Raw genomic sequence first — 27,401 nt, 5'->3', positions numbered from 1 at the left:
ATGAGATGAAATCTTGTGCCCTGTCCAGGTGCTGGCACTGCCATCTTTATTAAACGAAAAAGGGGGAATTGTGCCCTTCCCCCAGCCTTGAGCAGGCCTGAGAGACCTTGTTTACCACAGTAGACCAAACAATAGGAGCCAGGTGGTATTACTCACCTCAGCTGCACTTACAGCCTGCTATAAGAACTCAGAAGAATAGACTGCCTGCTGTGCTTGCCTTGAGACACATCTCTGGCTGTGATTAAGGATGGATTCCCCTCACCCATGCCAGCTGAAGCAAGAAGGGGTTCGGTGGTGGGGGTGGGGCTCCCCCTTTAAATTGAAAGCTGAACATTAAAGCATTGAGCCTTGATCAGAATATGTTGTTGTCTTGGCTTCATCTTCTCTCGTCCTCCATCCCCCTTTCATTCCCAGCCTTCCCTTTCAGGTGAACCCAGTGATCACTCGCTGCAGGTGGCTACAGGAAGGGAGAGAAGAAGGAAAGATCGACCTCAGGCCTGGCAGTGGTGGCACTAGCCTTTACTCTCAGTGCTCAGGACACAGAGGCAGGAGACAGATCTGTGGGTTCAAGGCCAGCCTGCTCTACAAAGTGAGTTCTAGAATAGCCAGGGCCACAGAGAGAAACCCAGTCTCAAAACCAAAACAAAACAAAGAGAAAAGAAAAAGAAAGATTGAAAGACTTGCCTGAATACTCATATAGAATATCAAGGTTCACAGAAAAGAGCAAACTTGAAAAGGTAAACAGAGTTGGTGGTGAATCCAGACCACAGTAAGAGCAGAGAGAGCAGAGGTGGTCAGCAGGTAAGCTTACAACCACCTGTCACTCCTGCTCCAGGGAATCCCATGCCCTTGTCTGGCTTCACCAGGCATGGGCATGCCTGTGGAACACAATCATACTTGTAGGCAAACACTTATATACATAGAAATAATAAAAATAAAATAAACAATAAAAGTAGTAAGTTTGGGTGTCAAATTAACAAGGATGGTTCTTGTGGTTTGAATAGGAATGGCCCCCAGACACCTGTGTTTCAATGTTTGGCCATAGGGAGTGACACTGTTAGGAGGTGTGGCTTTATTGGAGGAAGTACATCACTGTCAAGGTGGCTTAGAGGCCTCATATATGCTCAAGCTAGGACCAGTGTGTCTCAGTCCCCCACCATTGCCTGCTGATCAAAATGCAGAACTCTCAGCTTCTTCAGCACCATGTCTATCCACATGCTGCATGCTTCCATGAAGATAATGGACTAAACCTCTGAATCTGTAAGCCAGTCTTGGTCATGGTGTCTCTTCACTCCAACAGAAACCCTAAGACAATGGCGTTATGGTGATTAATTCTGATTATCTAATAAATTAGAGTAAAAAAAACTCTAAGGGACCAGATTGTGGTGGCTGATGCCTTTAGTCATCCCAGCACTGGGGAGGCAGAGGCAGGCAGATCTCTGTGAGTTTGAAGGCAGCCTGGTCTACAAAGCAAGTTGCAAGACAGCTAGGGCTGCACAGAAAAACCATGTTGCAAAACAAAAAACCAAGCAAACAAAACAAAAGACAAAACAACAACAAAATAAATAAGCAAGAGAAGTAGAAGAAAAAAAGAAAAGAAACTCCAGGCAAGTGTAGCAAGATGGCTCAGTGGTTAAGAGCACTTGTTGCTGTAGCAGAGGACCCCCCATTTTGGTTCCCAGGACCCATGGTGGGCAGCTCACAACTATCTGTAACTACAGTCTAGGGATCCCACACCATCTTCTAGCCTCTGCATGGATCTGAAAACATGTGGCATACATTCTCTCACACACACTTTTTTTTTCTAGACAGGGTTTCTCTGTGTAGCCCTGGCTATCCTGGAACTCACTCTGTAGACCAGGCTGGCCTCGAACTCAGAAATCCGCCTGCCTCTGCCTCCCAAGTGCTGGGATTAAAGGCATGCGCCACCACCGCCCGGCTCACACACACTTATAAGGAGAACTAAAAATAAATCTGAAAAAACAAAAGCAACATACTGGAGAGATAGCTCAAAGGTTAAGAGCACCAACTGCTCTTCCAGAGGTGCTGAGTTCAGTTCCCAGCAACTACATAGTGGCTCACAACCATCTGTAATGGGATCTGGTGCCCTCTTCTGGCCTGCAGACATACATACTGGCAGAACACTGTATATGTAATAAATGAAACTTTAAAGAATAAAAGCAACTCATAGGCCTTCCTAAGGCACAATTCTGGGTTTGTCAGTGAAGATGGTTCCAGGGTCATTAACTCACAAGGGGAAGATTTGCCCTGCTTTTGGGCAGCAGCATTCTATGGACTGAGGTCACCTGAGCTCTGTCATTCTCCCTGTCTCCTAGTTGGCCGTGATGGGAACTAAACTTCTTACTCTGAGGAGCTCCTTGTCATGATGGTCAGAACCTTCTGAATCCTTGAGCTGAAATAACCCTTCCCTAAGTTGTCTATCTCAGGATTTTACCACAGTGGTAAAAAGAAATGAATGCAGGCCTGGAGAGATGGCTCAGTCAGGAAGAACACTTGCTCTGAGGATAACCTGACAAACCCAATACCCAACATCCATGTAAAAAGTCAGGCATGGCTGCGTGTACCTGCAACTCCAGCATGGAGAGACTGGTGGATCCTGAGAGCTCTAGTTGGAAACAGCTACATTCTGGTTAGGGGGAGACACCTGTCTCAAGGCAATAAGACTCATAATGGTTATGGTGATTTGAAGGAGACTATCTCCCAAAGGCTCCTGTATTTGGAAACTTAGTATACATCCCATGGTGCTTTTTGGGGAGGCTTAGAAGGTGTGGCATTACTGGTAGAGGAAAGTTGTTAGAGGCAGGCTCTGAGAGTTTAAAGATTCAAGCCACTTCTAATTTGCTTGCCCTCGCTCTCTCTTCATTTTTTTTTTTTGTAGATTTGTTTACTTTATTGTCTATGTGGATGAGGGTATGTGCATTATGTTCACGACTGGTACTCTGGAGGATTGTGCCAGAAGAGGGCGTCAGATCCCCTGGAACTGGAGTTACAGATAGTCGAAAGCTGCCATGGGGGTGCCAGGAATCCAACTCAGAATCTCTGAAGAGCAGTAAGCGCACTTAATGGCTGAGCCATCTCTCCAGCCTGGATCTCTGTTTGTGCTTGTGACTCAAGGTATGAGCTATCACCTTGCTGCTCCTGCCACCAATGACGGCATGCTGCTGTGCCTCCCCGCCACGATGGTTACAGACTGTTATCCCTTTGGAACCATGATTCCAGAGAAACCTGACTTTCCCTCCGGAACTTGTCTTGGTCATGGTTTGTCACAGCAAGGGAAAAGTGACTGAGACAGAAGTTGGTACCAGGATTAGGGTGTTGCTGTGACAAACCTGACCATGTATTGGAGGAATATGGGAGACCTTGGGAATTTGGACTAGAAAAGCATACATCTGCTTTACGGCCAGCAAAGTCTTAGTGGACAGGAACATGAGAAGAGGAGGAGTTGAAAAGTTACACTGTCCAACATTAAAGTTTTCACTGGTTGTTGGGAAAAAATTAAGAACTAAGTGCAGTTATGAATGTGTATGTGTGTGTATGTATGTGTGAGTACGTGTATGTGTGTGTATGTAGGTAAACGAAGATTTCTGAAATCTTGATATTTTCTCCCCTCTTTACTTTTTAATTAAATCAATCTAATTAATTAATTTGAGGGAGGGTTTCTTTATGCAACAATAGCTCTGGCTATTCTGGAACTTACTGGGTAGACTGAAAATCAATTTGTAGGCCAGGCTGGCCTTGACCTCACAGAGATCCACCTGCCTCTGCTCCCAAGTGCTGGGATTAAAGGCGTGCGCCACCACTGCCCGGCAGCTCTCTTTCTTAAATTAAAAAATATTGTATGTGTGTGCGGGGGAGGGCAGGTGCTGAAGAAATAATTCAGTTCTGGTGACTCTTACAGAGGGTCTAGTTCAATTCCCAGCACTGAAATGATGGCTCTCAACTATCTACAACTCCAGTTCCAAAGGATCCAACACCATCTTCTGACCTCCAGGCAGGTGAGTGGTGCACAGACATACTCATGCAGGCAAAGCACCCATACACGTAATTTATAAAAGAAATTGTGTTCGTGTATGTACAAATCTGTGTAGGAGTGATGTATGAATGGGGCCCTGACCTAAAGGCCAGTTGTCTTCCTTGGTGGCTCGCCCCTTTATTCACTGAAGCTTGTCCAGCGAGGTCAGTTTGCCTTCCCCACCTAGCACATTCCTGCCCCTCTTGGCAGCTCTTTCATGAATTCTGTGGATCCAAACTCCAGAGCTTATGCAAGTGTTTTATTCCCTGGGGCATCAACATCAAACTCACTTCTAGCAGAGGATGACCTTGAACTTCTTCCTGCCTCGACCTCTCAAATGCTGGGATTACTGGCAGGCATCTCCAAGTCCGACTATAATGAAACCTGAACCTGAAACCTGGCTTTTGTATGTGCAAGGCAAGCACTTTACTGAGTTACGACCTCGCCCTCGGCGTAACTGTTGTTCCTTTTTTTTTTTTTAAAGATTTATTTATTTATTATATATGAATACACTGTAGCTGTCTTCAGACACACCAGAAGAGGGCATCAGATCTCATTACAGATGGTTGTGAGCCACCATGTGGTTGCTGGGATTTGAACTCAGGACCTCTGGAAGTGCAGTCAGTGCTCTTAACCACTGAGCCATCTCTCCAGCCCCTGTTGTTCCTTTTCTATTGCTTTGAAACTGTGCAATTACAGAAATTCTATCTACTTTGGGCGGGGAGGGGGTAGTGGTGGTGGTGGTGGTGGTTCAAGACAGGGTTTCTCTGTGTGGCTCTTGCTGTCCTGGAACTCTCTGTAGGTCAGTCTGGCTTCGAACTCAGAGATCCTCCTGCCTCTAGTTCCCGAGTACTAGGATAAAAGACGTGAGCTACCACAGCCAAGATTGCCAGAATTCTTCTGTAACTCCCGAAGTCAAGGAAACCCTGAGCTGTACTCCGGCTCCTCCAAGAGGTACTTACTGAGCAACAGGGTCATTTCGAGACCTCACCCGGGGACTGAGTCTAGTTCACCAAACAACTGCGCCAGTTAATGACAGGGAGCGAGAGAGATTGACAAGTGTATTCCGTAGACGGAGACTGAGGGCGGGAGCTCAGCCAGCGGAATCATCGGCAGTCCTGACACACAGCGGAGGGGTTTGCCTGGCCTGTATCACGTGATCCCTGGGCGGACCCAGCGCGGCCCCGCTCCTGCGGAACGCGCACGCTCGCGGTTTTGCTTTCTGCCGGAGGCTTTTGCCCAGTGCCCCGTGTCCCCGGAGGGAGGGGGGCGGTGGCGGCAGCGGCAGCTGGGGCTGCAGACGGCAGCCTGGAGGTCCGGAAGTCAACACCATGTCGAGTCTGCATAAGAGCCGGTAAGGAGAACCGAGGTCAAGACTGCACCCAGACTGCTCCAGCCGGGCCTGTCCTTCTCACAGATAGAGCTGCTCAGCGCATGTGCGGCCAAGAATAGCCCCCTCCTCCGGCGGCGGGCCCCTAGAGCCCACCTTACAGGCTTGTGTGGCAGAGGCGAGAAGCAGAGATGCTTCTCTTACCTTAGTGTCACCTGTCTTTCTCACTCGGGACTCTTTTCCTTGGTGTCTCCCTCGTCCAGCTCCCTATTACCCTCTCCGCTTCCTGGCTCCATGATCCCCCCCCCCCTCCCAAATGCCCCTGTCCCTGTGCTCCTTGCTCATGAGAAACACCAGAGAACCCAGATCCTCCAGTCTGGCCTCTTAAATCCACCTCCTACCCCCACCCCAGGCTAAATCTTGCAGCGTCCGCTAAATTTTGGTCACTCCAGGACTAATTTTTAGTCTTTTGTCTTTGCCTGAGGGCAGACCCGAAAAGTCTGCGCCCCCTCCCCCAGCCTAGAGCTCCGGGAGCAGTGGGGAGATTGTACAAGTCTGTTGTCTGTGGATCAAATTACTCCTGGTTGTACGAAGCTTGGTTGTGTGAATTCGGGTAGTGGTGTGTTGTGGGCTGGGCTTGGCCACAGCGAGTACCCAGGAATATGCCAGTTCACAGTGAAAGGCGCTTAATGTTAAGTCCTCATTTCAAACTCTTTTGATTAGAATACCTCTTGGGGTTCTTCGTTGACATGGCAGATTTTAGAGGAAGAAGCTTGTATTGCCTACTTCCCTAAACTAGTAGTTGGAGACTGGTGGGAGTGAAGGATCTTTGGACTGGTCATTAAGCCTGTTACCTTGGGGTTTCCTTTTCTGCCCTTTAAGGATTGCAGATTTCCAGGATGTCCTGAAGGAGCCCTCCATTGTGTTGGAAAAGCTTCGAGAACTCAGTTTTAGTGGTAAGATACAGTTTTACTCAGGGTTTCACTGGAAACCTGCCGGTTGTATAAAACCTTAGCTAGGGGGGTAAATGATTCCCCCCAATCCCTTGAAGTGGCCTGAAGATTGAGCCAGTGCTACTCCTCACCTTTTGAGCCTAGGTACGGTCTTTCATCATTTCTCAGCTACTTTCTTGTGTTAGCAGTTGCAGGGTGGTTCCCAGGTTCTCTACATGGCTTTGGATCAGAGCTAAGAGTGACCTTTGGTTAATGTTAAATCTCAAGCCTTAGGACACCAATTTTTAAGGAATTGAACGTTTGACTTTGCCCTTCCCCATGGTTAATGTTCTAGCAGAGATAGCTGGAGTTTTACCCTGTCTGTTAAAAATCTCAAGATGTTTGTATAGCTCCTTATGGTACTGCCCCACCTAGTAACTTTGCAAGGAAAGAAAATTAGCGTTGTCATACAGATTCTTGGGGGGGGGGGGGATTGGCTCATGGTCCCATTGTCGGGGAAATCACCCTCAGAGCTGTTCTTGTGAACTCCTGACAGCAGTGCAGAAGTTGGCCTTCCCATTCTGGAGTTTTGTGAAGGCCCCAGAGGGAGGCTGCCTGTGGTGACTGTGCAGAGCTTGGATTGCACACCACACCTGTCTTAATCCTGGTTGCTCTGTTGGAAGATACATCTCTTTATCTGTAAGTGAGGACAACGGAGCTAACCTTCCATACTTACTGGAGCTAAACTAGCAATTAAGTGAAATGGTTTTCTGGCACAGAGCTCTTAACATGATACTTTGGTTTGAGTTTCACAAATGTGGACTGCCATTGGTGGTCTGTGTCCTGTGCTAGACATATGGGCATCAACCAATGGATGCTTTTGTCTGTCTGAGATCTACTCATTAAGTTCACACGAAGATTTCTTTTTTTTTTTTTTTTTTTTAAGATTTATTTATTTATTATATGTAATGTAAGTACACTGTAGCTGTCTTCAGACACCCATATGAGGGCATCGATCTCATTGTAGATGGTTGTGAGCCACCATGTGGTTGCTGGGATTTGAACTCATGACCTCTAGAAGAGCAGTCAATGCTCTTAACCGCTGAGCCATCTCACCAGCCCCACACGAAGATTTCTATGTAGTTCCAGTTTTGATGGGTGGTATGGAGAAGCCACAAGTTCAAGGCCAGCCTGGTCTACAGAGTGAGTTCTAGCTCACTTTCGACCCTGTATATCAGACATGACGACCAAGCACACTGTAATCCTGCCACTTGGGGTTGAGGCAGGAGGAGCAGAAGTTCCTCCTTGCTTCCACAGTAACTTTGAGGTCAGCCTGGGCTATATGAGACTCTGCCCTCTCCCCTAAAAGAAGAGCCTGCCTTTGAATAGAGTGGTTAGTTGATACGAGCCCCTTTGAAGAAGAAATATCAAAGATGAGAATATTCAGAGTACAGAGGAGCCTCTGGGCTAGGGGACAGGGCTGTAGACAGACGTTAGAGTTAGCATCGGCGTAGACGTTTCTTTGGTGGAGAATGGTTCCTGTTGTGCTTCTTACCCACTCCACTTCCTGCCAGCTGGCTCCAAGCCATAGGTCTGGGGGGTTCTGGAACTCTGGCTTGGGGTGACCTTTGCCTGCTGTGTCCACAGGCATCCCCTGTGAGAGCGGACTTCGGTGCCTCTGCTGGAAGGTGGGTGTGCCTGGGGCGGGGCTTCTTGGTTCTGAGTCCTTTGGGTCTTGCATGGACCTCCTCCCCGCCTCTCCTCTTCACTATTTTCCTGACTTGTCTGAGGAAGTCTCTCTGAAAGCTGTGGGGTTTTGTGTTCTCTTGGCTTCCCGTCCAGGACTCCTTTGGGGATGGACTACTTCATTGTGCCAGTAAAGATTTCTACTCCTTGGTACCAGGGAAACCACCCTCAGAGCTGAGATGGTGGCAGTCTCTGTTCCGGGTTACCAGCCCGTCAATACCAAGTTCTCTCCTCATTTAGAACAGTCTGAGGAAGGCAGAGGAAGGGGCTGAGCTGGGCTAGGAGGAGGGAGGCCACTGTCCAGGATGGGGACAGGGGTGTCGCCAGAGCTGTGCTGTTCTCTGTGCAGATCCTCTTGAACTACCTCCCTTTGGAGAGAGCCTCATGGACTTCCATCCTGGCCAAGCAGAGGTGAGACCTGTGATCAGAGGCAACTGGAGCGGTTTCCTCTAACACGGAGGGAGGGAGCCTCCTGTGAGCGCCTCTCTGGTCGGATCTTAATCATCACCTCTTCTCTGCATGTCTCTCCTGCAGGGGACTCTATTCGCAGTTCCTGAGAGAGATGATTATTCAGCCTGGCATTGCCAAGGCCAACATGGGTGTATCCAGGGAGGATGTGACCTTTGAGGACCATGTAAGTAAGGTTGGCAGCATGGGCCGAGTGTGGGCATGGGTGAGGGCAGAGGCTTGGATCAACCAGGACCCCTTCCTGCTGGAGGACAGGTGCAGCGTGGCCTGCATTGTCCTCCCTTCTGCATCAGCTTGCTCCCACTTAGAAACAGTGCTGTCTCCCTGCTTACGCTAGGCACAAGGGAATCATAGGAGTCCTAGGCTAGTCAGTAACATAGGCAGTGAGTATTGTCCTGCGTGCTGTGGGAGTCATTCTGTGCCAGGAGCTCTTAGGGCATGGTCTCTGGAAACCTGACCAGTTCATTCATATATGTGTGTGCATGTGTGTGTGTATTGAACACTCTTGTGTATTTTGTGCTATATACATATTTTATTGGTATATAAATACACACACACACACACACACACACATATTTAGACCACTGGCCTCTACCTCTCAAGCTCTGGGATTTAAGGTGTGTAACACCACTTGGCTCATTTTTGTTTTTTAAATTAAAGATTAATTTAAAAGTTATTTTTAGCTTAATTTGTTTTATGCATATGAGCTTTTTGCTTACATGTCTATATGAGTACTACATGTATGCTTGATCAGGAGACAGGGTCATATTCCCTGGAATTAGAATTACAGATGGTCGTGAGCCACCGTGTGGGGCTGGGTACTGAGGTCCTTTGGTAGAGTAGTGGTACATGCTCCGCACTACATGTGGTGGTACACGGCGGCTTCAATTCTAGCACTCAGGAGGCAGAGGCACGTGATGTACAGAGTGAGTCCCAGGACACCCACAGCTACATAGACACCTATAGTTAGTCTCAGAAAAACTAACTACATAAGCAGTGTGTGCCCTTAAAGACTCGTCAGTCTCTCCTAACTACATAAGCAGTGCCTGTCCTTAAAGACTTAAGTCTCCCTGGCCTTTTAAAGACAGACTCTTGTGTATTTTGTGCTAGCCTGGGACTTGGGGTTTTTTGTTTTGTTGGGGTTTGTTTGTTTTGTTTTTTGAGACAGGGTTTCTCTATGTAGCCCTGACTGTCCTGGAACTCACTCTGTAGACCAGGCTGGCCTCGGAGAAGTAGCCACAGAAACCCACTTGCATCACCTCCCCAAGTGCTGGGTTAATGGTGTGTGATGCCATCACCTGGCTCTGGAACTCAATTTATAGCTGAGTGACCCTGAACTTTAAAAACTATTCTAAAAATTCCTTGTTAGTATGTGTGCGGAAGCCAGGGAGGGTGTGTGTCGGCAGATGCAGAGAGATGAGAGGACAACTTTGAGTCAGGTTCTGTCTTCCCCCATGGGACTGAACTTAGGTCTTTACACTTGTACAGCTAGCATCTTTAACCACTAAGCTATCTTGCAGGCCGGAAATGGTTTTGCTTGTTTGTTTGTTTGTTTGTTTTGAGACAGGATCTTGCTATGTAGCCTAAGCTTTCAAACTTGCAGTCTTCCTGTTTCAGTCCCTTGCAAAGGTCCAGAATTTCCCCCTGACTAAATGTTTGCTTACATTTTTATGACCTTGGAGACTGAGCAAAGCATCTCGAGGGTGGTAGGCAATCATCCTGCCCCTGGGCATTCTTCTCTTCTCATCCATGGTCCTTGAAGAAGGTCCTATGATTGTATAGTTGAAGAAAGAGCTGGGCAGAAATGAGGATGAAGGGCCTGTCTGAGGTCTGGAAAACTCCTGTCTTCTCTCCCTGTACCGAGCTCCTTCATGTAGACTTGACTTTACAGGGCAGGAAGTAGAGCTGGGCTGGCCTCAGAGCCATCCTCCCAAATTGGAGTTGACCGCTCAAAGCTCTGGTAGACAATGAGACGGCATTCATTTGTTCAGTCAACCTTTCAACAGCACTTGGCGAGGATTGCTACAGGCGCACTTGTAGCTGGGCCGCTGCCAAGTACACTGCTACCCAGGATGTGCTCAGAGCAGGCTACAAGCTGCTGGCTGTGTAGTGTGGAAGTGTCTCTACAGTTCCTGGGAGGCCTTGGGAAGCCTGTGCTTGCTGTGTCCTCTGGGTGAACTGAGCTTGTCTCTAGACTAGAGCCAGGTCTGAGGCCTCTGAGCTGCAGCCCTGCCAGGTTCTTGGACACAGCATCTGCTTCTCCCTGTCTTCACAGCCTCTGAACCCAAACCCTGACAGCAGGTGGAACACATATTTTAAGGACAATGAGGTGCTACTGCAGATTGACAAAGATGTCCGGTAAGAGGCTCCCAGGAGCCTTCTGGTGCTGGGGGTTTCGGGGGTTGGGGGGAGGCTGTGGGGTTCATGCCGCAGTGGAGTGGGTGCTAAGGAGTACTGGAGCCTACTTGTCTGGTTTAGTTACAGCTTTCAATTGACTATTTGACCTCGTGCAGGTAACCCAGGCTCTCATACATGACTTATTTGGAAGTAGAAGTAAGATGGCTCAGGTTAAGGGCGTGTGCTGCAATATGGGAACGTCACGCTGGTTATAACATATGACAGCAGCCTTTGAAGAAGGGCCCTGGGAGCCAGGCCCTCTCCTCACTGAGCAGCCTGCCTGAGTCCTCTCTGGCACCCACTCCTTGTTTAGACAGGAAAGTCGTGCAGAGCAGACTCAGTGGCATTTCAAGGAATCTCTCCCTGGCCCTATTCTGCTTGCAGCAGCACAGGCCAGCTGCACCCATGTGAGGAGCGCTTGAGGTTTACGTGAGGAGTCAAGTACTCAACCTGGCAGTGCTGTGGGGGAAAGCTGGTGCTCTGAGAAAATAGAGACCTCCGGTTACAGGAGATGACTCAGCAGGAGACGCCAATCTTGAGGGGAATGGGAGGCAGTCAGCTTTGCAAAAGAGCTTTCTAGCCTAAGGAACCGATGCAGGAGTGCCCTGAGGCTTGGGATACCCTACAGGAAGATCCTCCCCTTTAGCCTCCTGAGTGCTGCTTCTCTATCCAGATCCCTTCCAGATAGGCTGCGGATGCCAGAAGGGGCAGTCACCAGGCTCTTGCCGCCTTTCTGCTCAGACTGGCGTTGGAGTAGCCGTAACTGTGATGTGCTGTGGGCCAGGTTTAGGTCAAGAGTCCTATCCTGTAGTAGTTTTGTGGAAGGATTAGGGACTTAGGCTCTGTCTCTCACTGGTGATGGCAGTCAGTTGTCAGTGTTTCCTAAAGACCAGTACGCAGAGTGCTATGCCTAGGAGGTCTGAGGAGTATACAGGAATGCCTGCCCTGTCATGCTCCAGATCCGAGCTGCTCTCCTAATGTTCCTCGAACATCTCTATGTCAGCAGAGGGTGTTCTGTAGCATCAGATGACCACGGTCAATCCTTGTACATATGCGTGCATCTGGAGACAGATGTATATAATTACATGATTTTCTTGTTGGGGATTGAACTCAGGACTTGACTCCTTACATACAGTGCGTGCCAGGCAAGTGTTCTACCACCAAGCTATATCCTTAGCTCCTACACAAGTGCTTTTGTCATGGAAAGGTGTTTACGGTTTATGAGAATTAGGCTGTATGCCCATAAAAACACTTAAAAGTATTTACACATGTGTTCCTCTCCACAGACACATGAAATGACCATGCATATGCCATTTCTACTGCCTTTTTAAACACTGGGTCTCTTGGGATAAATATTATTATTTTAGTTTTTGACACAAAGTCTCATACTGTGTCAGGGCTGGTCTGGAGCTCATGCCGTAGCTGAAGCTGACCCTGAATTCAGGGCAATCCTCCTGCCTTAGGCCTCCCAAGTACTTTATTATATGTGTAAGCCACCATACCCAGCTGTGATGTTACAATTACAAACAAGCAAATAGTCAAAGGGGTGGCTCAGTGGTAGAGCACTTGTCTAGCATGGACCTAGTCCCTAGCACTGCAAGATAAATCAAACCAACCATTTCTGAGGATACTTGGGCCTGCCTGGCTGCGGCCTCCACTCTGACTGATAGCATTTTTTCCATTCCAATAGGAGGCTGTGCCCAGATATATCCTTCTTCCAAAGAGCCACTGAGTACCCCTGCCTCCTCATCCTGGACCCACAAAATGAGTTTGAGACCCTTCGTAAGCGGGTGGAGCAGACAACACTGAAGTCTCAAACGGTGGCCCGGAACCGAAGCGGGGTCACAAATGTAAGAGCCAGTTGGAGTCCTGGGATAGTTTTCTTTTTAAGACTTATTTATTCCTTTTGAGTGTTTGCCTGTGTATGTGTGTGTACACCATGTACATACGTGTACATGTCTCGTGCCTGTAGAGGTAAAAAAAAGGCATTGGATCCCTTGGAACTGGAGCCATGGATGATTGTGGGTGCTGGGAATTGAACTCTGGTCCTCTACAAGAACAAGTGCTCTTAACTGCTGAGCCGTCTCTCTAGCTCCCAGGGGTTTTTCTTTTCTTTCTTCTCTCTTTTCTTTTCTTTTCTTTTCTTTCTCTCTTTCTTTCTTTTTTTAAAGATTTATTTAATATGAGTGCTCTATCTGAGCTGGGCAGTGGTGGCAATACACCTTTAATCCCAGCACTTGGGAGGCAGAGGCAGGTGGATTTCTGAGTTCGAGGCCAGCCTGGTCTACAGAGTGAGTTCTAGGATAGCCAGGACTACACAGAGAAACCTTGTCTCGAAAACAAAACAAAACCAAAAAGTGCTCTATCTGCTTGTTTGCATGCATGCTAGGACATCAGATTTTATTATACATAGTTGTGACCCTCCTTGTAGCTGCTGAGAATTAAACTCAGGACCTCTAGAAGAGCAGCCAGTGCTCTTAACCACTGAGCCATCCATTTCTCCAGCCCCTGGGGGCTTTTCCCGACAGGCTGTTCCTTCATGTCTCCTTTGGTGCAGTGTCCACAGGGCACTGGGTGCTTTCTGAAGGTTACTGTCAGAGACCCTTTGTTGTTGTTCCAGCTGGGCATGCTAGCTGTAGGCTGAGATTCTGTCATCTTAGGTGCTCCTGCTAGAGGTAAAGTGGAGACGGTTCTGAGAGATGTCCCAGTGTGGTGTGAGCATTATTGGGGTAGCTAACCGTCCATCCAGGTGTGGGCCCCAGAGGCTGCAGCTGATCTAGATGGCAGGACGGGAAGGACAGAGGAGAAATAGCTCCCCAAGTTTTATGGAAGGCATGTGCCAAGTCCTCAGATGAGAGAGTGCCAGATGGCCCAGAAGGGGGCGCTGACTGAGCCCCCAGTGGCCACTGAGCCTCCTCCTGGCACAGGCCATCCAGTGCATGTCCTGTTACCACCGCACAGCACAGATCGTGAGCTGGCTGCCCACTGCCTTGAGTGCTGTACACGTGCTACCTTGCCCTTCCTGAATACCCTGGAGGAAGTCACCCAGCCATTTCTCAGTCCTAGGGCAGCTGGCTAGTTTTGGATTTGTGTTGACTGTTGAAACTTATTTACTAAATAAATATAATTTGTCTTTTTTTTTTAGAAGAAAAACTTTAAATAAACAAATTTTGGGCTGTGGTGGCACACGCCTTTAGTCCCAACAGTTGGAAGGCAGAGGCAGGCAGATCTCTGCGTTTCAGGGCAGCCTGGTCTACAGAATGGGTTCTAGGACAGCCAGGGCTACCCAGAGAAACAGGAGAAGGTACAAAACAGCGCCCTGGCCACCATGGCCATAGCACAGCTCATGACAAAGCTCATCCTCACATGGTCAAAGCAGCCAGTCTGGGACTGCCTGTCAGGACCTGCAGCCACTGCCATGATCATTCAGCTCTGTGTTTCACACCAAAAACTTAAGTTATCATTTGTATCACAGAAAAAAATGAGGGCCCATATGGCTAGAAGCAGTGGGACATGAGGGAAAGTGTTGGAAGGTACCAGAAGAGTTGGTAGTGGGGAAATGAGACAGGCCTTTGTCCAGATGACTGGTGGGCCCTTGGAGAATTGTAAGCAGGCAGCAACTTTCGGTTCAGGTGACCTCAAGCATGGAAAGGATATCAAAACAGATGACTGCATTTGTCCAGGCCAGAGGTTGGGTTAGAGCAGGGACAGATCAGGAACATAGAAGGGGGCTGTGCTGGGTAAGCCCTGAGGGTTGTTGAGCTCTAAGATCTAGCAGACCCATCCCCATTCCCCAACATGAGGTGTGTGACCTTATTTCTACATGTAGACCCAGTGCTTTGGGACCTATAGCAGTGACTCGTTCCCACGTGTCACTGGCTTTCTTCAGTGGGAAGGCCCTGCTCTGAAGCTTCCCCACCAGGGAGTGGAGGACTGCACAGATTTCTCTCTTGAGTTGCAAACTAGTCAAGTCGATAATGGGGCCGTCAGGACAGGTGCTGTCACTCCTGGTCCCATGTACCCGCTGCAGGGTTGGGATCCACTGGAGCTGTGCAGAGCCCAGGCTTGGAGAGGGGACTGCGGCTCCCTTGTGCATCTGTCTTGTATGGATACTGTTGAAGGCACAGCTCTATTGGTTGTTTGGTGTAGTTTTGTATATGAGGGTCAGGTTCTTTCCATTTTACCTTTGGAGCTGGTCCTCACAGTCCTGGATCCACCCAAAGCCTCATCCCTGAGACTCTAGACCTGTGGTAGGGTGGGTTAAGTCAGCCTTCTGTGTGACTCTGGGCTTTTTCCTGCTCTGTAATCTGGATATGATCGCTTCTGTGGAACTGCAGGAGGAAATGAGGTCATGGAAAGCAGGTTCTTGGAAAGCTGGGAACACTGGGCATTCCTGGGAGACATCCTGCTCCAGAGGCTCGGCCCCAGGCTCTGAGCTATCCAGTCCAGGTTCAGGTCTCTGTGAGCCTCCGTTTTCTCCTCTTGAAATGTTCAAAAGTGGTGCCATGGCTCAAAGCCTGTGATCTGAGGCAGGAGGATCAGCTCAGGGTCACCCTCAGCTAGATGATGAGTTTGAAGCCGAGCTTGTGCTGTGCCCAGCTCTGTTGAAAAGACAAGAAGAGAAAAGAAAAGAGAAAAGGGCCTTGAGAAGCGTGTAGGATTAGTGAAGGAGTTTGGTCTGCTCCTGAGGTGCATGTGTTTCTGTTATATACATGTATGACGGGTATGTGGAGGTAGCTTGGACTCCCTGTACTCTGTTTTAAGCCTCACAGTCTCTGCCAGGGTCACACCTGCAAGTCCTCCAGCTCTGCATCACTGCTGAAACAGGCCAAGGACAGAGCTGAGGCATTAAAATCCCCGAATTTTATGAGGTTCTACGGAGCAGCAGATGAGTGGGACTCCTTCTCTTATTTTGAGCTGTTTTTTATATAGTCCAGGTTGGCCCAGAACGCTAATATATCTGAGGCTGGCTTTGTACTCCTGAGACTCCCACTTCTGCCTCCCAGTGCTGGGATTTACAGGTTTGCACCACCACACGCAGCCAAGTCTTTATTCTCATTAGTGTATACTTTACAACGAAAGTTTTTTGTTTTTGTTTTGTTTTTGTTTTGTTTTTTTGTTTTTTGTTTTTTTAAAAAGCACATGGCCAGGTGGTGGTAGTGCACGCCTTTAGTCCCAGCACTTGGGAGGCAGAGGCAGGCGGATCTCTGAGTTCGAGGCCAGCCTGGTCTACAGAGTGAGTTCCAGGACAGCCAGGGCTACACAGAGAAACCCAGTCTCGAAAAACCAAAAAAAAAAAAGAAGAAGAAGAAGAAGAAAGAAAAGAAGGAAAGAAAGAAAGAATGAAGAAAAAACAAAAAAAGGAAAAAAAAACTTAAAAAAGCACACATTTTATGTACATAGCTAGATGTATACATACATACATACATACATACATACATACATACATTATACACACACACACACACATATTGGTTACCCCCGTGTACCACCAGTCTTGATTAGAATTTCTCACTGTACAGGAAGTTCTTTCTCTGTGTTTTCCCACAAATCACTTCCTTATTTCAGAAGGAACCTCTGTTTATTTTGTTTTTGTTTTTGTTTTTAAGATGATTTTCTAACCTCTGGTTGTCCTGGAACTCCCTCTGTAGACCAGTCAGGTCTCAAACTAAGATCCACCTGCCTCTGCCTCCTGAGTGCTGGGATTAAAGATATGCACCACCACCACCACCCGGCATAACCTCTATTTTGTTGTTTGGTTGGTTTTGTTTTGTTTTGCTTTGTTAAGATAGCCTTGCTTGGCCTCAAACTCTCAGAGATCTGCTTGCCCCTGCCTGTCAAGTACTGGTACAAAGGGAATTGTGTTCCATCATACCTGTTGTGACCTTTGTTTTTAACCTAGTTGTAACTGGAAATCTCTTCCTGCTCATGAGCCTGCCTCTTCCTTGGGCCTGACATGTTCCTCCTGCCCTGTCTTGCCCATAAGCTAAGATGTTGTCAAGTTGGGCTTAATGGAAACATTTGCTAACAGGCTCTCCCATCTCTGCAGATGAGCTCCCCGCACAAGAACAACACACCATCAGCCCTGAACGAGTATGAGGTTCTACCCAATGGTTGCGAAGCCCACTGGGAGGTGGTGGAGCGGATCCTGTTCATCTATGCCAAGCTCAACCCTGGCATCGCTTATGTGCAGGGCATGAATGAAATCGTGGGCCCCCTCTACTATACCTTTGCCACCGATCCAAACAGCGAGTGGAAAGGTAGACAAGCTCTTAGCTGCCGGACTCTCCCATTCCTGACTCCCTAGAGAAAGAGAATGGGGCTGGGCTGACCGATAGGCTACATGGGGCTCAGAAGCCTCATCTGCTTTCGTACACCTGTGCCCATGTCAGAGCAGGGCCTGGCTGGATTGGATCTGAGACCCTTTCCAGCTCTGCCTTCCTAAGTTCTGCTTCTTACGGATCTGTTGATGCTTGTGACTTGAGGCAGAACAGATGGTCACGAGAAGCCGTTAGCAGAGTGCATGACAGTCTGCTGAGGGACCGTGTGCCTAGGTGAGGGCAAACTGCTGATGGCTTTAGGAGTGGACAGTAGCCAAGGCGAAGCACCCATTCCAGCCTTCAGCATTCCAACTGCTAGGGCCAGTTTTCTGACACTCAGAAGTGGGCCACTTATCTTGAGGGTGAGAGGTGAGGCGGGACTCAAGAATACTTCACATCCCTGTGTCCACTCACACCCCACTATCTGTCCCAGAGCATGCTGAAGCAGATACCTTTTTCTGCTTCACCAACCTCATGGCTGAGATCCGGGACAACTTCATCAAGAGCCTGGATGACTCCCAGTGTGGTATCACCTACAAGATGGAAAAGGTGTACTCCACCTTGAAGGACAAGGATGTAGAGCTCTACCTGAAGCTGGTGAGAACCTGGCACATGGGCAGGACGCACAGGCCAGGGACACAGCTGCAAGTGGCTGCAGTTGAGCACAGTTGGGCAGTACTTAGGATGCTGGCCCAGCTCCAGGGAGCACTGCTCCATGTGCTGAGAAAGGCCTGGGAGGCCTGGCAGCTGAACATAGAAGACGGTAGCTGGGAGTGTAAAGTTAAGAATGGCACTTATAGGTGGAATGCGATGGTGCCTGCATTCAGCCTAGCCAGCCAGGAGTACAGAGAGACTTTGTCTCAAAAAACAAATCCAGCCCTGGCAGGCAGGTAGATCTGAGTACCAGGATAGCCAAGGCTACACAGAGAAACCCTGTCGTGAAAAAAAAACAAACAAAAAAAAAAAGAAGAAAAGAATATTGCTGGCAAGATGGAGCAGGTGAAGGTGCCAAAGGCCCAGCACATTCAGAGATACTGCAGAGATCTGGTGGCCTCTGCTTCCCGAGTGCTGGCACTGAAGGGTGCACCCTTCACCACCTGGCTGAAGCTTACATTCTTTAAACAAACACAGAATTCTGTTTTTACTGTGTGGTGTATGCTTTGTTACCATCCTCTGTGGCTCACTAGGGTGCTGCTGTCTGGGGATCCCTCCTCTATAGCGTTGTTCCATGGTTATGTGAGCTGAGCACAGGTACAGTGCCTGGTACTGGTCCTCATGCTGCACCAGAGATCCAAGGGGAGGAGAAGCATGAGTTGACATCATCACCAAATAAAGGCTAGTGTAAAGTTTAGGATTTTTCATGTGCCTTGAAGAAATAGCAACATTGGCTGGAACTAGAAACAGCTGCCCTCTTAGTGGACCCAGGCTTTGTACGGCCCCTTTGAGGGCCCTGAACAGGACTTGCTCCTAGGCTGTGTCCTCTTTATGCAACTGACACGTCCCCTTTGTCCCCCAGCAAGAGCAGAGTATCAAGCCTCAGTTCTTTGCCTTCCGATGGCTGACACTGCTGCTATCCCAGGAGTTCTTGCTGCCTGATGTCATCCGAATCTGGGACTCCCTCTTTGCTGATGGCAACCGCTTTGATTTCCTCCTCCTGGTCTGCTGTGCTATGCTCATGTGAGTGGAGTCATGCTTGGCCCATCCTGAAGGAGAGTTCTGGGGAGGGATGTCTAGTTCTGAGCAGTAAGCAGGGGCCAGCCTCCACAGCTGAAGTAAGCCTGGGCCTGCAGGCCTGCCCCTGGGGCAGCCAGGCCCCGCAGTATGGCTCCTTGTTTCCCTACAGACTGATCCGGGAGCAGTTGCTGAAGGGGGACTTCACTGTCAACATGCGGCTTCTGCAGGTAATGGTTGGTGGGGTGAGGCCAGTCACAGACACTGGCAGGCTAGTGCCAGAAACAGGAGCGCATATTGTACATTCAGGGTCTAGACTCCTGGAACACATCTGGTTGGATCTGAGTTGAGTTCTGGTCTTCACAGACCTTGAGTGTAATGTATGCAGTGTAGTATATGTAAGTTGGTGATTTATCTCAGGCCAGGGAGGTGTGTGTCAGGGGGTGTCTGACAGCCTGAGGTTCATGTCTGTTCTGCTCTGCTTGTCATGTGACTTGAGACAAGTGATTTTGTCTCTAGGCCTTGGTGTCTTCCCCAACAACTGGCCTAGAGATGGTTTTCAATACCTTTACTCACTAGCTAGGTCTGTAAGGTGGGTATAATCACAGCATCCCTCCTTGGGCCTCCTGAGGTGACTGGAAGACTAAGGGCTACATTGCCTGAGCTAGCTCCATGCTCTTCATAGGTGTGGCTCCAGGTTCTGTGTCAGGAGATGTGAGGGCTAAGGCCTTTGGGTACTCTGGTTCTAATACACGCTGTGAGGCCCTTTGGATCTTGGGAGGTATGACCTTAGTGACATGCAGTGTTTGGGGCAGGGTACTCTGACTTTGTGACTTTCCCGGTGTCCAGGATTACCCCATCACAGACGTCAGCAAGATCCTACAGAAAGCCAAGGAACTCCAAGACTCAAAGTAACCTGGTAGCAGAAGGCCTAGGATTGGAAGAGCAGCCACCTGCCTCCATACCCTTGTTGGGACACAGAGGAGCCTGTGAGGCCAGCCTGAGGGAAAGCTGCAGTCTTGGCCAGCTCCAGGTCTTCCCAACCTGGCTCCCATGGTCCAGGCTGCTCTGGGAGCACACCGCCTGCCTGTGCTCCTTCCCAGTGCTCAGCCCTGCCACGCTCCCTGCACTTCAGCCCTGGGACCCTCTACCCAGACTGCTCAAAAGGGCTGGAGCTCCTGAACTGGCTTCCTGGGGCTGGGGCCATTTGGCCTAGCAGGCTGACAGGGTCGTGCCATGCCTCTGCCCAGTAGCTCCTCACTCTTTGTGCTTTCATCTTCCCTGGGTCCTGGTCAGGGAGGTAATTGGCTAATGGGCCAGAAACCACTTCTGAGTGTCGGTGCTCAAGCTACCTGGGGAAGCACCCCCAGAAGAGCTTAGGGACTACCAGTTCTAGGGTCACCGTTTGTCTCTGTCAGATGTGTTTGCTCATGGCCGGTAGGGCTGTCTCCTGAGTCTCTGCTTTTGTGTATGTGTTTACTTGTGTCTTCACACATGCCCTGGTCTCTGCTTTTGTATATGTATGTACTTGTGTGTTCACACTTGCCCTGGCAGTGGGGTGAGGGTATGTGGGAACCCTCTAAGGCCGCTTCCCCTTCTCTGTGTCTACCTCTGCCTGTCCCTTTCTTCCTTTGCCAGAGGCATGTGTGACTTCTGCTCTTCTTCCTCTGTCTTTTCCTCTTTACCCTTTTCTTGGGGCACCTTACTCTTCCCTCTCTCCTCCCCTCTGCTCCCTGAAGCCAGCATTCAGAAGGAGTGTAACTTAGTGAGAGCCCTGTAGGCCAGCTTTGTTGGCATCCTGTTCCCATCCCCAGCCTGAGGACCCCAGGTCCCCTCATCAGAGCAGGAATCCCTAGTAACTGGTCAGCGGACCCTGACCCTTCTCTGCTTGTGGAAGCCAAGTGCTGCTGACCGAGGCAGTCTGTGAAGCTTTGGGCCATTTTCTGCCCAGGAATGGAAAAAGGAGGGACGGGGCTAGTCTACAGTCAGACATTAAGATGCCCGGCTATTGTGTGCCTGTGAGTTGGAATGTCAGTAAAGCTCTCATCCCCTTGGTTTCCATGTTCTCACCCAGGGTGTGTGGGGCTTGTCAAGGGCAGGGGGACCAAAGATGCTTCTCTGGGTCCAGGGTTGGCTAAACTGGAAGGTGTAGAGCCTCACAGTGCCAGAGTGCTACATCTCCTCTCTGCTCCCGGGGACAGTGGTTGGGATGAAGGCTGCAGAGGGGCTGGGTTCCCTGAACCCTGTACAGCAAGTAGACTTCTGACCATGTTTCTTCCATCTCTCATATGGAGGTCAAGTAGCTTGAGTCCTGAAGGCAGGTTGGCAGCAAGGGTTCTCACCTTCTCCTGAGACTGGCCAGCAGGAGCGAGGCTCCAGCGGCTGCCACCTGAAGCCTTCTGAGAGCAGTGAGCAGCACTTCCTGCCTTCCTAGGCGATGGCTTTAGCTAGCTTGGGTTGAGCTGTGCTGGCACTCTGCTTGCCTTTTACTACCTTCTCTCCAGTACACAAGACCTGGGGGATTTTTACTATTTATTTAGACACGGACTAGCTATTTATTGCAGATTGACAAGTGACCCAGGACTGTGGGTGGAGAGGGGCTGCTGGGATGCTAAAGGAGTTGGAGGTATGGACTGTCTTATTTCCCCAGGTTAACCCTGACAGACATCCTCTCCCCGTTCTTGGCTGGGAGAGCTGCCAGCCCTACACTAGAACTGAGTGTAAGGGAGGCCAGAGCTGATGCCTTTGCATTCTCAAAGATACGGGCCATATACACTCCTACCATCCTGATCGCCCCCAAACCTAGGCTCAGCCCCAATACTGACTCCTTTGTTGCCTGGGACACAGCCAGTGCTGCCCAGGATACTGCCCTCTTGCCTGTCTCCCCCACCCCCGCCCCCATTCCTGGGACCATTGCTACTGGAATCACTGCATCTGATTTGTTTCTGTGGGAGACCTGCATCCTGTGCCCACCACTTGGTCCTTGAGATGAAGGCCAAGGACATGGAGACTTTGTCTTGGGTCGGGTGGCTCTGCAGATGGGTGCTGCCTGAGGGAAGGCTCTGCCCTTGATTCTTAAGGGGGAGTCAGAGCCTGAGCGCCTGCAGCTCACCTGGGAGCAGCTCCCAGGAGCTTAGCAGGCCAGTGCTGTTGAGTTGTCTTTAATAAACTGTGTGCTCTTTACCATGTGTATCGGTGCTGTGGCGGCTGGACTTGAGACTTCAGAGAAGGGAAAAAGGCTGGGCAAGGACAGAGTCAAAGTTCCTTACAGTGTTCTAAGACATAGACCAGCTAATGCTTGCCAAGAGACGGTTCCAGTTCAGCTGCCAGCTAGCCAGAAGGATGGCCTCCAGGTGCTCTCATATGTATTAGTAACATTCTCAAGAACCAAAAAATTCAGACCATTAATGGATGCATAAAGAGAAGCTAGTATAGATCTCTCTGGAATACCTCTCTGCTTTTGTGTGTGTGTTTGAGGCAGGGTCACCCCAGATAGGACTGAAACTCTTAGTCATTCTGTCCCAGCCTCTCGCTGAGATTAGAGATGAGAATGACTATGCCCAATTACACTAAAAAAAAAAAAAAAAAAGTCTTATTTCTACCGGGTACTGGGAATTGTGATATCTACCAAGAGGATGGCAGTTATTGTCAGGGGTTAAGCTGAGCACAATGGGGGTGGCAGATTAGTTAAATTACAATTTTACACTAATTATTCATTAGTGTTAAATTGAATGTGTTCCTGTGTGCTATGGATTGTAGGCCTCTGACTTGTCTTAAATCTCAGTTTAGGAATGCTAGAATTACAGATGTGAGCTACTGCATTTGGCTTTTATGTGTGTTCCAGACATGGAAATCATGTTATCAGGCTTTTTCTCCCCCTACTGAACTGACTCCCCTACCTCTATTTGAACAGAAGTGTTTCTTCCTTTCTAACACTGATTTAGTTATATGTGTGCCATGGCACCTTGCAGTGGCAAATATTCAAAATGATGGCAGCCACCTGGTTGCTGGCTCTAAGTTCCTTCACTAATGAAGGCACTGGCTGGCCAGTGAGGCTGGCCTGGGACCCATGAAACGTTGGCATGGATCCGCTGGTCAGCTCTGTGGACTCCATGGCTCTAGTCATGGCCCCTAAGCCAACTCTGCCACCCCCATTGTGCTCAGCTTAACCCCTGACAATAACTGCCATCCTCTTGGTAGATATCAGAATTCCCAGTACCCGGTAGAAATAAGACTGTTTTTTTTTGGTTCTCTGTGTAGCTCTGGCTGTCCTGGAACTCACTCTGTAGACCAGGCTGGCCTCGAACTCAGAAATCTGCCTGCCTCTGCCTCCAGAGTGCTGGGATTAAATGTGTGCGCCACCACCGCCCCGCCAAAATAAGACTCTTAATGCTTAAAAAATTATCAATGGATTTAGATATTAGCAAATACTCAATACTATGTGTGCCTATTATTAGGCCTTTCCTACTTTGCCAAGCAGGATAAAAAAACCCAAGTTTCCCGTGGGGCCCACATTAGACAGAAATTTGAGTATCCTGTGAGGCGTTTTAAAGCAATATCTAACGTTGATATTAATAACTACCTTTGAGTGCTAGAGACACAAGAGTGTACGTCTGCAGGCATCTTGCCTCTCTCTTGTTCCTCCTTCTCCTCTTTCCCTGCAGTTTTTCTCTCCTCCCAACTCCTAGCTCTGTTTCCCTCTTCCTATCCAATGACAGGGCCCCGCTGCAAATACACTGGGCAGGAAATTTCTGCCACAGCACCTGTGTGGTGTTCAGAGGAAAATCACGTCAGTGCAGGGGATTGAACTCAGGCCATCACACTTGGTGCCAAGCACTTGGAGCCATCTTCCTGTCCTCCTTTTGATAAAGCTTGTCTCCTGTACCTCACAGTCAGAGAGAGAGGCATTAGGTTCTTTTCTCCAGTGCAGTGCTCTCTCTCCTCTCCCCTCCCCTCTCCCTCACTTGAGACAGGGATTCTCTGTGTAGCTCTGACTGTCCTAGAACTTGCTTTTAGACCAGTCTGCCCTTGAACTCAGAGATCTGCCTGCCCCTGTCTCCTGAGTGCTAGGACTAAGAGCATGCAGCATGTATCACCACTCCTCAGTGACCTTAAAATATCAGTCTTCCTTCCTTTACCTCCCCAGTGCTGTTCGCACCATCACACCTGGTTTATGTGGTGCTACAGATCAAACCCAGGCCTTCATGCACTCTAGGCAAGCGCTCAGTTGCAGGCATACATTTTTGTTTACTTTATTGGGTTCTATTTACCACTCTCCCAACCCTTATTTCACCCTGATCTCTTCTATGCCCCAAGGAGCACTAGGTAGGAGAGAAAGAAGGTTAGAGTGGGAAGTGAGTGTGTTATTGTGTGGTATTTAATAACTGTAATACTTACTATGACCTGGCCAGCACCGCCCCCTCCCCAGTAACTGAAGCAGAGTTTTATCAGTTTATTTAATTAGCTTTAACACAATTACCGGCTGATTACCGCAATATCTTTTTCTGCACTACACTGGCTATTTCCCAGCTGCCCTCCCAAAGTTATTGGTTCTTTGAGTCTTGCCAGGCTCATTCTGCTCCAGTTCTGCCCTCAGGGTGCGCTTCTCTCAGCCACGTGCTCCTGGTCCATCCCATCCAGTGGAGACTTCCTACTCTGTCTTCTTTCTCCTTCCCTCGCCTCTCAGCATCATGGTCCATATCCTGACCCACAGCCTGGTAACTGAAACCCCTCCTTGAAACGGGAGATATTTAGAAAACGGCACCCGGTTGTTCGGCTTGCTTCTGGGCATCCACCATGTTCCCTCTGCTCCTCGGCTCTGACCTGGGATCCAGCTAACTAGTTGCCAATGTAGCGGATGGCTCTGCCAATCCACCACACTGCGTCCACAAAGCTCGGCTGAACCCCAGACAATATCTGCCATCCTCACGGTACCCCGTTGAAAGAAGACTCTTAAAGCTTAATGATTATCTAAAGGATTTATATATTTAGAAATGCTCAATCAACAAGATGCCCACGCAGTTAGAGTTGTTACCCAATATCTAACCTTTTGATAGAAGTTCTACCAGAACAGCTTTTGACTCATCCGTGGTTCTCCAAGGCTGCTTCCTCTCCCTCCTTTCTCTCCCTTTCTTCTCCTTCTCTCCTCCCAACTCCTCACTCCGCCTACCTTTCACACTGCCCAATCACCGAGCTCCACTGCATATACACTGTAGCCGTAGTACTATGCCTCTATTCTCTCCGGTAATTGGCTGTTAGCAACTTTTATTTAACCAGTCAGAGGAGATGGGTGAGCAAAGTTTATAAATATCATTCGCTCCTGCGCCTGCAACCAGGTCTGGGGGCAAGTGGTTAGCATTTGAAAACAGCGGTACCAGACCAACCCCCAACATTTCTTCTTTTTTGTCTAAATAAAAAGACTCTTTCTAGCCAGGCGGTGGTGGCGCATGCCTTTGAATCCCAGCACTTGGGAGGCAGAGGCAGGCGGATTTCTGAGTTCGAGAGTCCTGATTACAATAGTATGAAACGTGGGAGCAAGTGAGTTGTTCTGAAGTTGTCCTGGAAGCAAGGGTATTGAGGAAACAGCATCCAGGCAGTCTGAGGTATGATCAGACAGGATGTTGCAACAATATGCCTCAATATTTCAGCATTTCCGAGGATGACTCTTGTAAGGGCTGTATTGGTTGCATTGGTATCTGGAAACATATAAACTCTCACAAATAATATGCAGTTCTACATTAACGTGTAGAATGGCAAGGTGTGCAGATCAGTTAATGAAGAGTCTTTGCTCTTTGTTTGAACAGGTGAAAGACATCTTAGAAAGACGTCATATGTATAAGCTAGTCTGAACTATAGCCAAACTGGAATAAAATGTTTTTATCTATGTCAAATAAAAGGATGGCCAGTATTAATGAGTCATGAGTACTCTTTATCCAACAAGATTTTTTGGCTATGCATGGACGTTTATGTCTCAGTCGTCTGATATCTATTCCCGTGTAGAGGAACCAGCACATATATTACCTGCCTTGTTGACTTTGGTGATCACCCTCTTCTTGTCTATATCCCAGATCTTCAGGGAGTCTTTCCCTGAAGGGGGTCAAATATGATTTTTATCAATTTGGATGGGATCCACAGTTTTTCTTTTTCTGTGTAAACATATGCAACCCCCCCCCCCCCCGAGAAGAACCCTTTTCCTGTTTTTCTTTTGGGGGATAAGCCTTTTTTTTTTTTTTCTCAAAAAGATCCATTTTGCTGGGCAGTGGTGGCGCACGCCTTTAATCCCAGCACTTGGGAGGCAGAGGCAGGCGGATTTCTGAGTTCGAGAGTTCGAGGCCAGCCTGGTCTACAGAGTGAGCTCCAGGACACCCAGGACTACACAGAGAAACCCTGTCTCGAACAACTAAAAAAAAGAAAACTGGAAAAAAAAAAAAAAAGATCCATCTTATGTATGTGAGTACACTGTTGCTTTCTTCAGACACACCAGAAGAGGGCATCAGATCCCATTATAGATGGTTGTGAACTACTATGTGGTTGCTGGGAATTGAACCCAGGACCCGTGGAAGAGCAATCAATGCTCCCAACCGCTGAACCATCTCTCCAGTCCTGGACATTTTTTAAATAAACATTTTCCCCCCATAAGCCAATGTCTCAAAACAGCTGTAGCTTTTTGCTCATTAGCATTTAAAAAATTTAAAGTTAATAAAGTATTAAGTGATCTATCTCTGGGGGTTTTTGTTTCCCCTTTTTGTTTGTTAAACATCTCTTTTAAAGTAAGATTGGAACTCTTTACTGCTTGTCCTGTAGGATTATGTGTTATACCTGTAATATGCGTTATATTATATTATAATATGCAAAACATTGCTTCATTTCACTAGAGGCATATGCTGGAGAATTGTCAGTCTTAATTTGTACAGGTATCCAGGCTGGGCAGTGGTGGCGCATGCCTTTAATCCCAGCACTTGGGAGGCAGAGGCAGGCAGATTTCTGAGTTTGAGGCCAGCCTGGTCTACAGAGTGAGTTCCAGGACAGACAGGGCTACACAGAGAAACCCTGTCTCGAAAAAAAACAAAAAAAAAAAAAAACAAAAAATTGTACAGGTATCCCATAATGGCTATAACTTCTGGAAAATGTGTAATTACAGAATCAGCCTTTTCAGAAGTTAAAGCCCATTGAAATCCTGAATATATGTTTTAGTGGTGCACACATTTCAGTTTATCAAACCTTGTAAAATGAAGCTTTTTTCTCCTGAAATAATTGTCATATTTGAGTTTACTGCCTCAGTCTACTAACCTTGGCCTGGTCTTGGAAGCTTCTAGCCTCCATATAATCTAATGTAGGCCTAGAACGTTTTCAGCCTCTGAGACTTACTGCTAATCACCCTTTCTTGTTCTTTCTGAACTCTGGCTGGCTGGTTAAATTCAGCTGTTCTGGCTCAAACTCGTCTACAAGCTGATGGATTCACTTTGGCTTCTCTTGGCTTCTCCTGAGTTGCTCTGCTTGGTCTC

At 48.4% G+C, this 27,401-nt stretch overlaps 1 protein-coding gene across 2 annotated transcripts; it reads left to right on the top strand.

Moving 5' to 3' along the window:
- Positions 1–5,281: 5,281 nt before the first annotated feature.
- Positions 5,282–22,080, top strand: Tbc1d13 (TBC1 domain family member 13). 2 transcript variants are annotated; one of them, XM_028756989.1, is made up of 12 exons: positions 5,282–5,387; positions 6,246–6,319; positions 7,943–7,983; positions 8,391–8,452; positions 8,576–8,675; positions 10,785–10,867; positions 12,597–12,756; positions 16,956–17,166; positions 17,660–17,823; positions 18,743–18,903; positions 19,070–19,127; positions 19,747–22,080. In XM_028756989.1, the coding sequence occupies exons 1-12, from the start codon at positions 5,365–5,367 to the stop codon at positions 19,810–19,812; spliced, it is 1,203 nt and encodes a 400-aa protein (XP_028612822.1). In that variant the 5' UTR covers positions 5,282–5,364; the 3' UTR covers positions 19,813–22,080. The 2 variants fall into 2 exon arrangements, with proteins under 2 accessions (XP_028612822.1, XP_028612823.1); XM_028756990.1 differs by lacking the exons at positions 6,246–6,319; positions 7,943–7,983 and having other exon boundaries at positions 5,359–5,387.
- Positions 22,081–27,401: the final 5,321 nt, after the last annotated feature.

This window comes from Grammomys surdaster, unplaced genomic scaffold (assembly GCF_004785775.1).
Source record: "Grammomys surdaster isolate TR1022 unplaced genomic scaffold, NIH_TR_1.0 126133, whole genome shotgun sequence".
In the NCBI taxonomy this organism is placed as follows: domain Eukaryota; kingdom Metazoa; phylum Chordata; class Mammalia; order Rodentia; family Muridae; genus Grammomys; species Grammomys surdaster.
The sequence above is the reverse complement of the archived record's forward strand: the minus strand, read 5'-3'. Positions and strand labels throughout refer to the sequence as shown.

What these genes read in the sequence shown, in the direction of transcription:
- Tbc1d13 (XM_028756989.1), top strand. Translation starts at nt 5,365, where the DNA reads ATGTCGAGTCTGCATAAGAGCCG. An exon ending in TCGAGAACTCAGTTTTAGTG is followed by an intron (nt 6,320 to 7,942) that starts GTAAGATACAGT and finishes CTGTGTCCACAG; the next exon opens with GCATCCCCTGTGAGAGCGGA. An exon ending in ACCGAAGCGGGGTCACAAAT is followed by an intron (nt 12,757 to 16,955) that starts GTAAGAGCCAGT and finishes CCATCTCTGCAG; the next exon opens with ATGAGCTCCCCGCACAAGAA.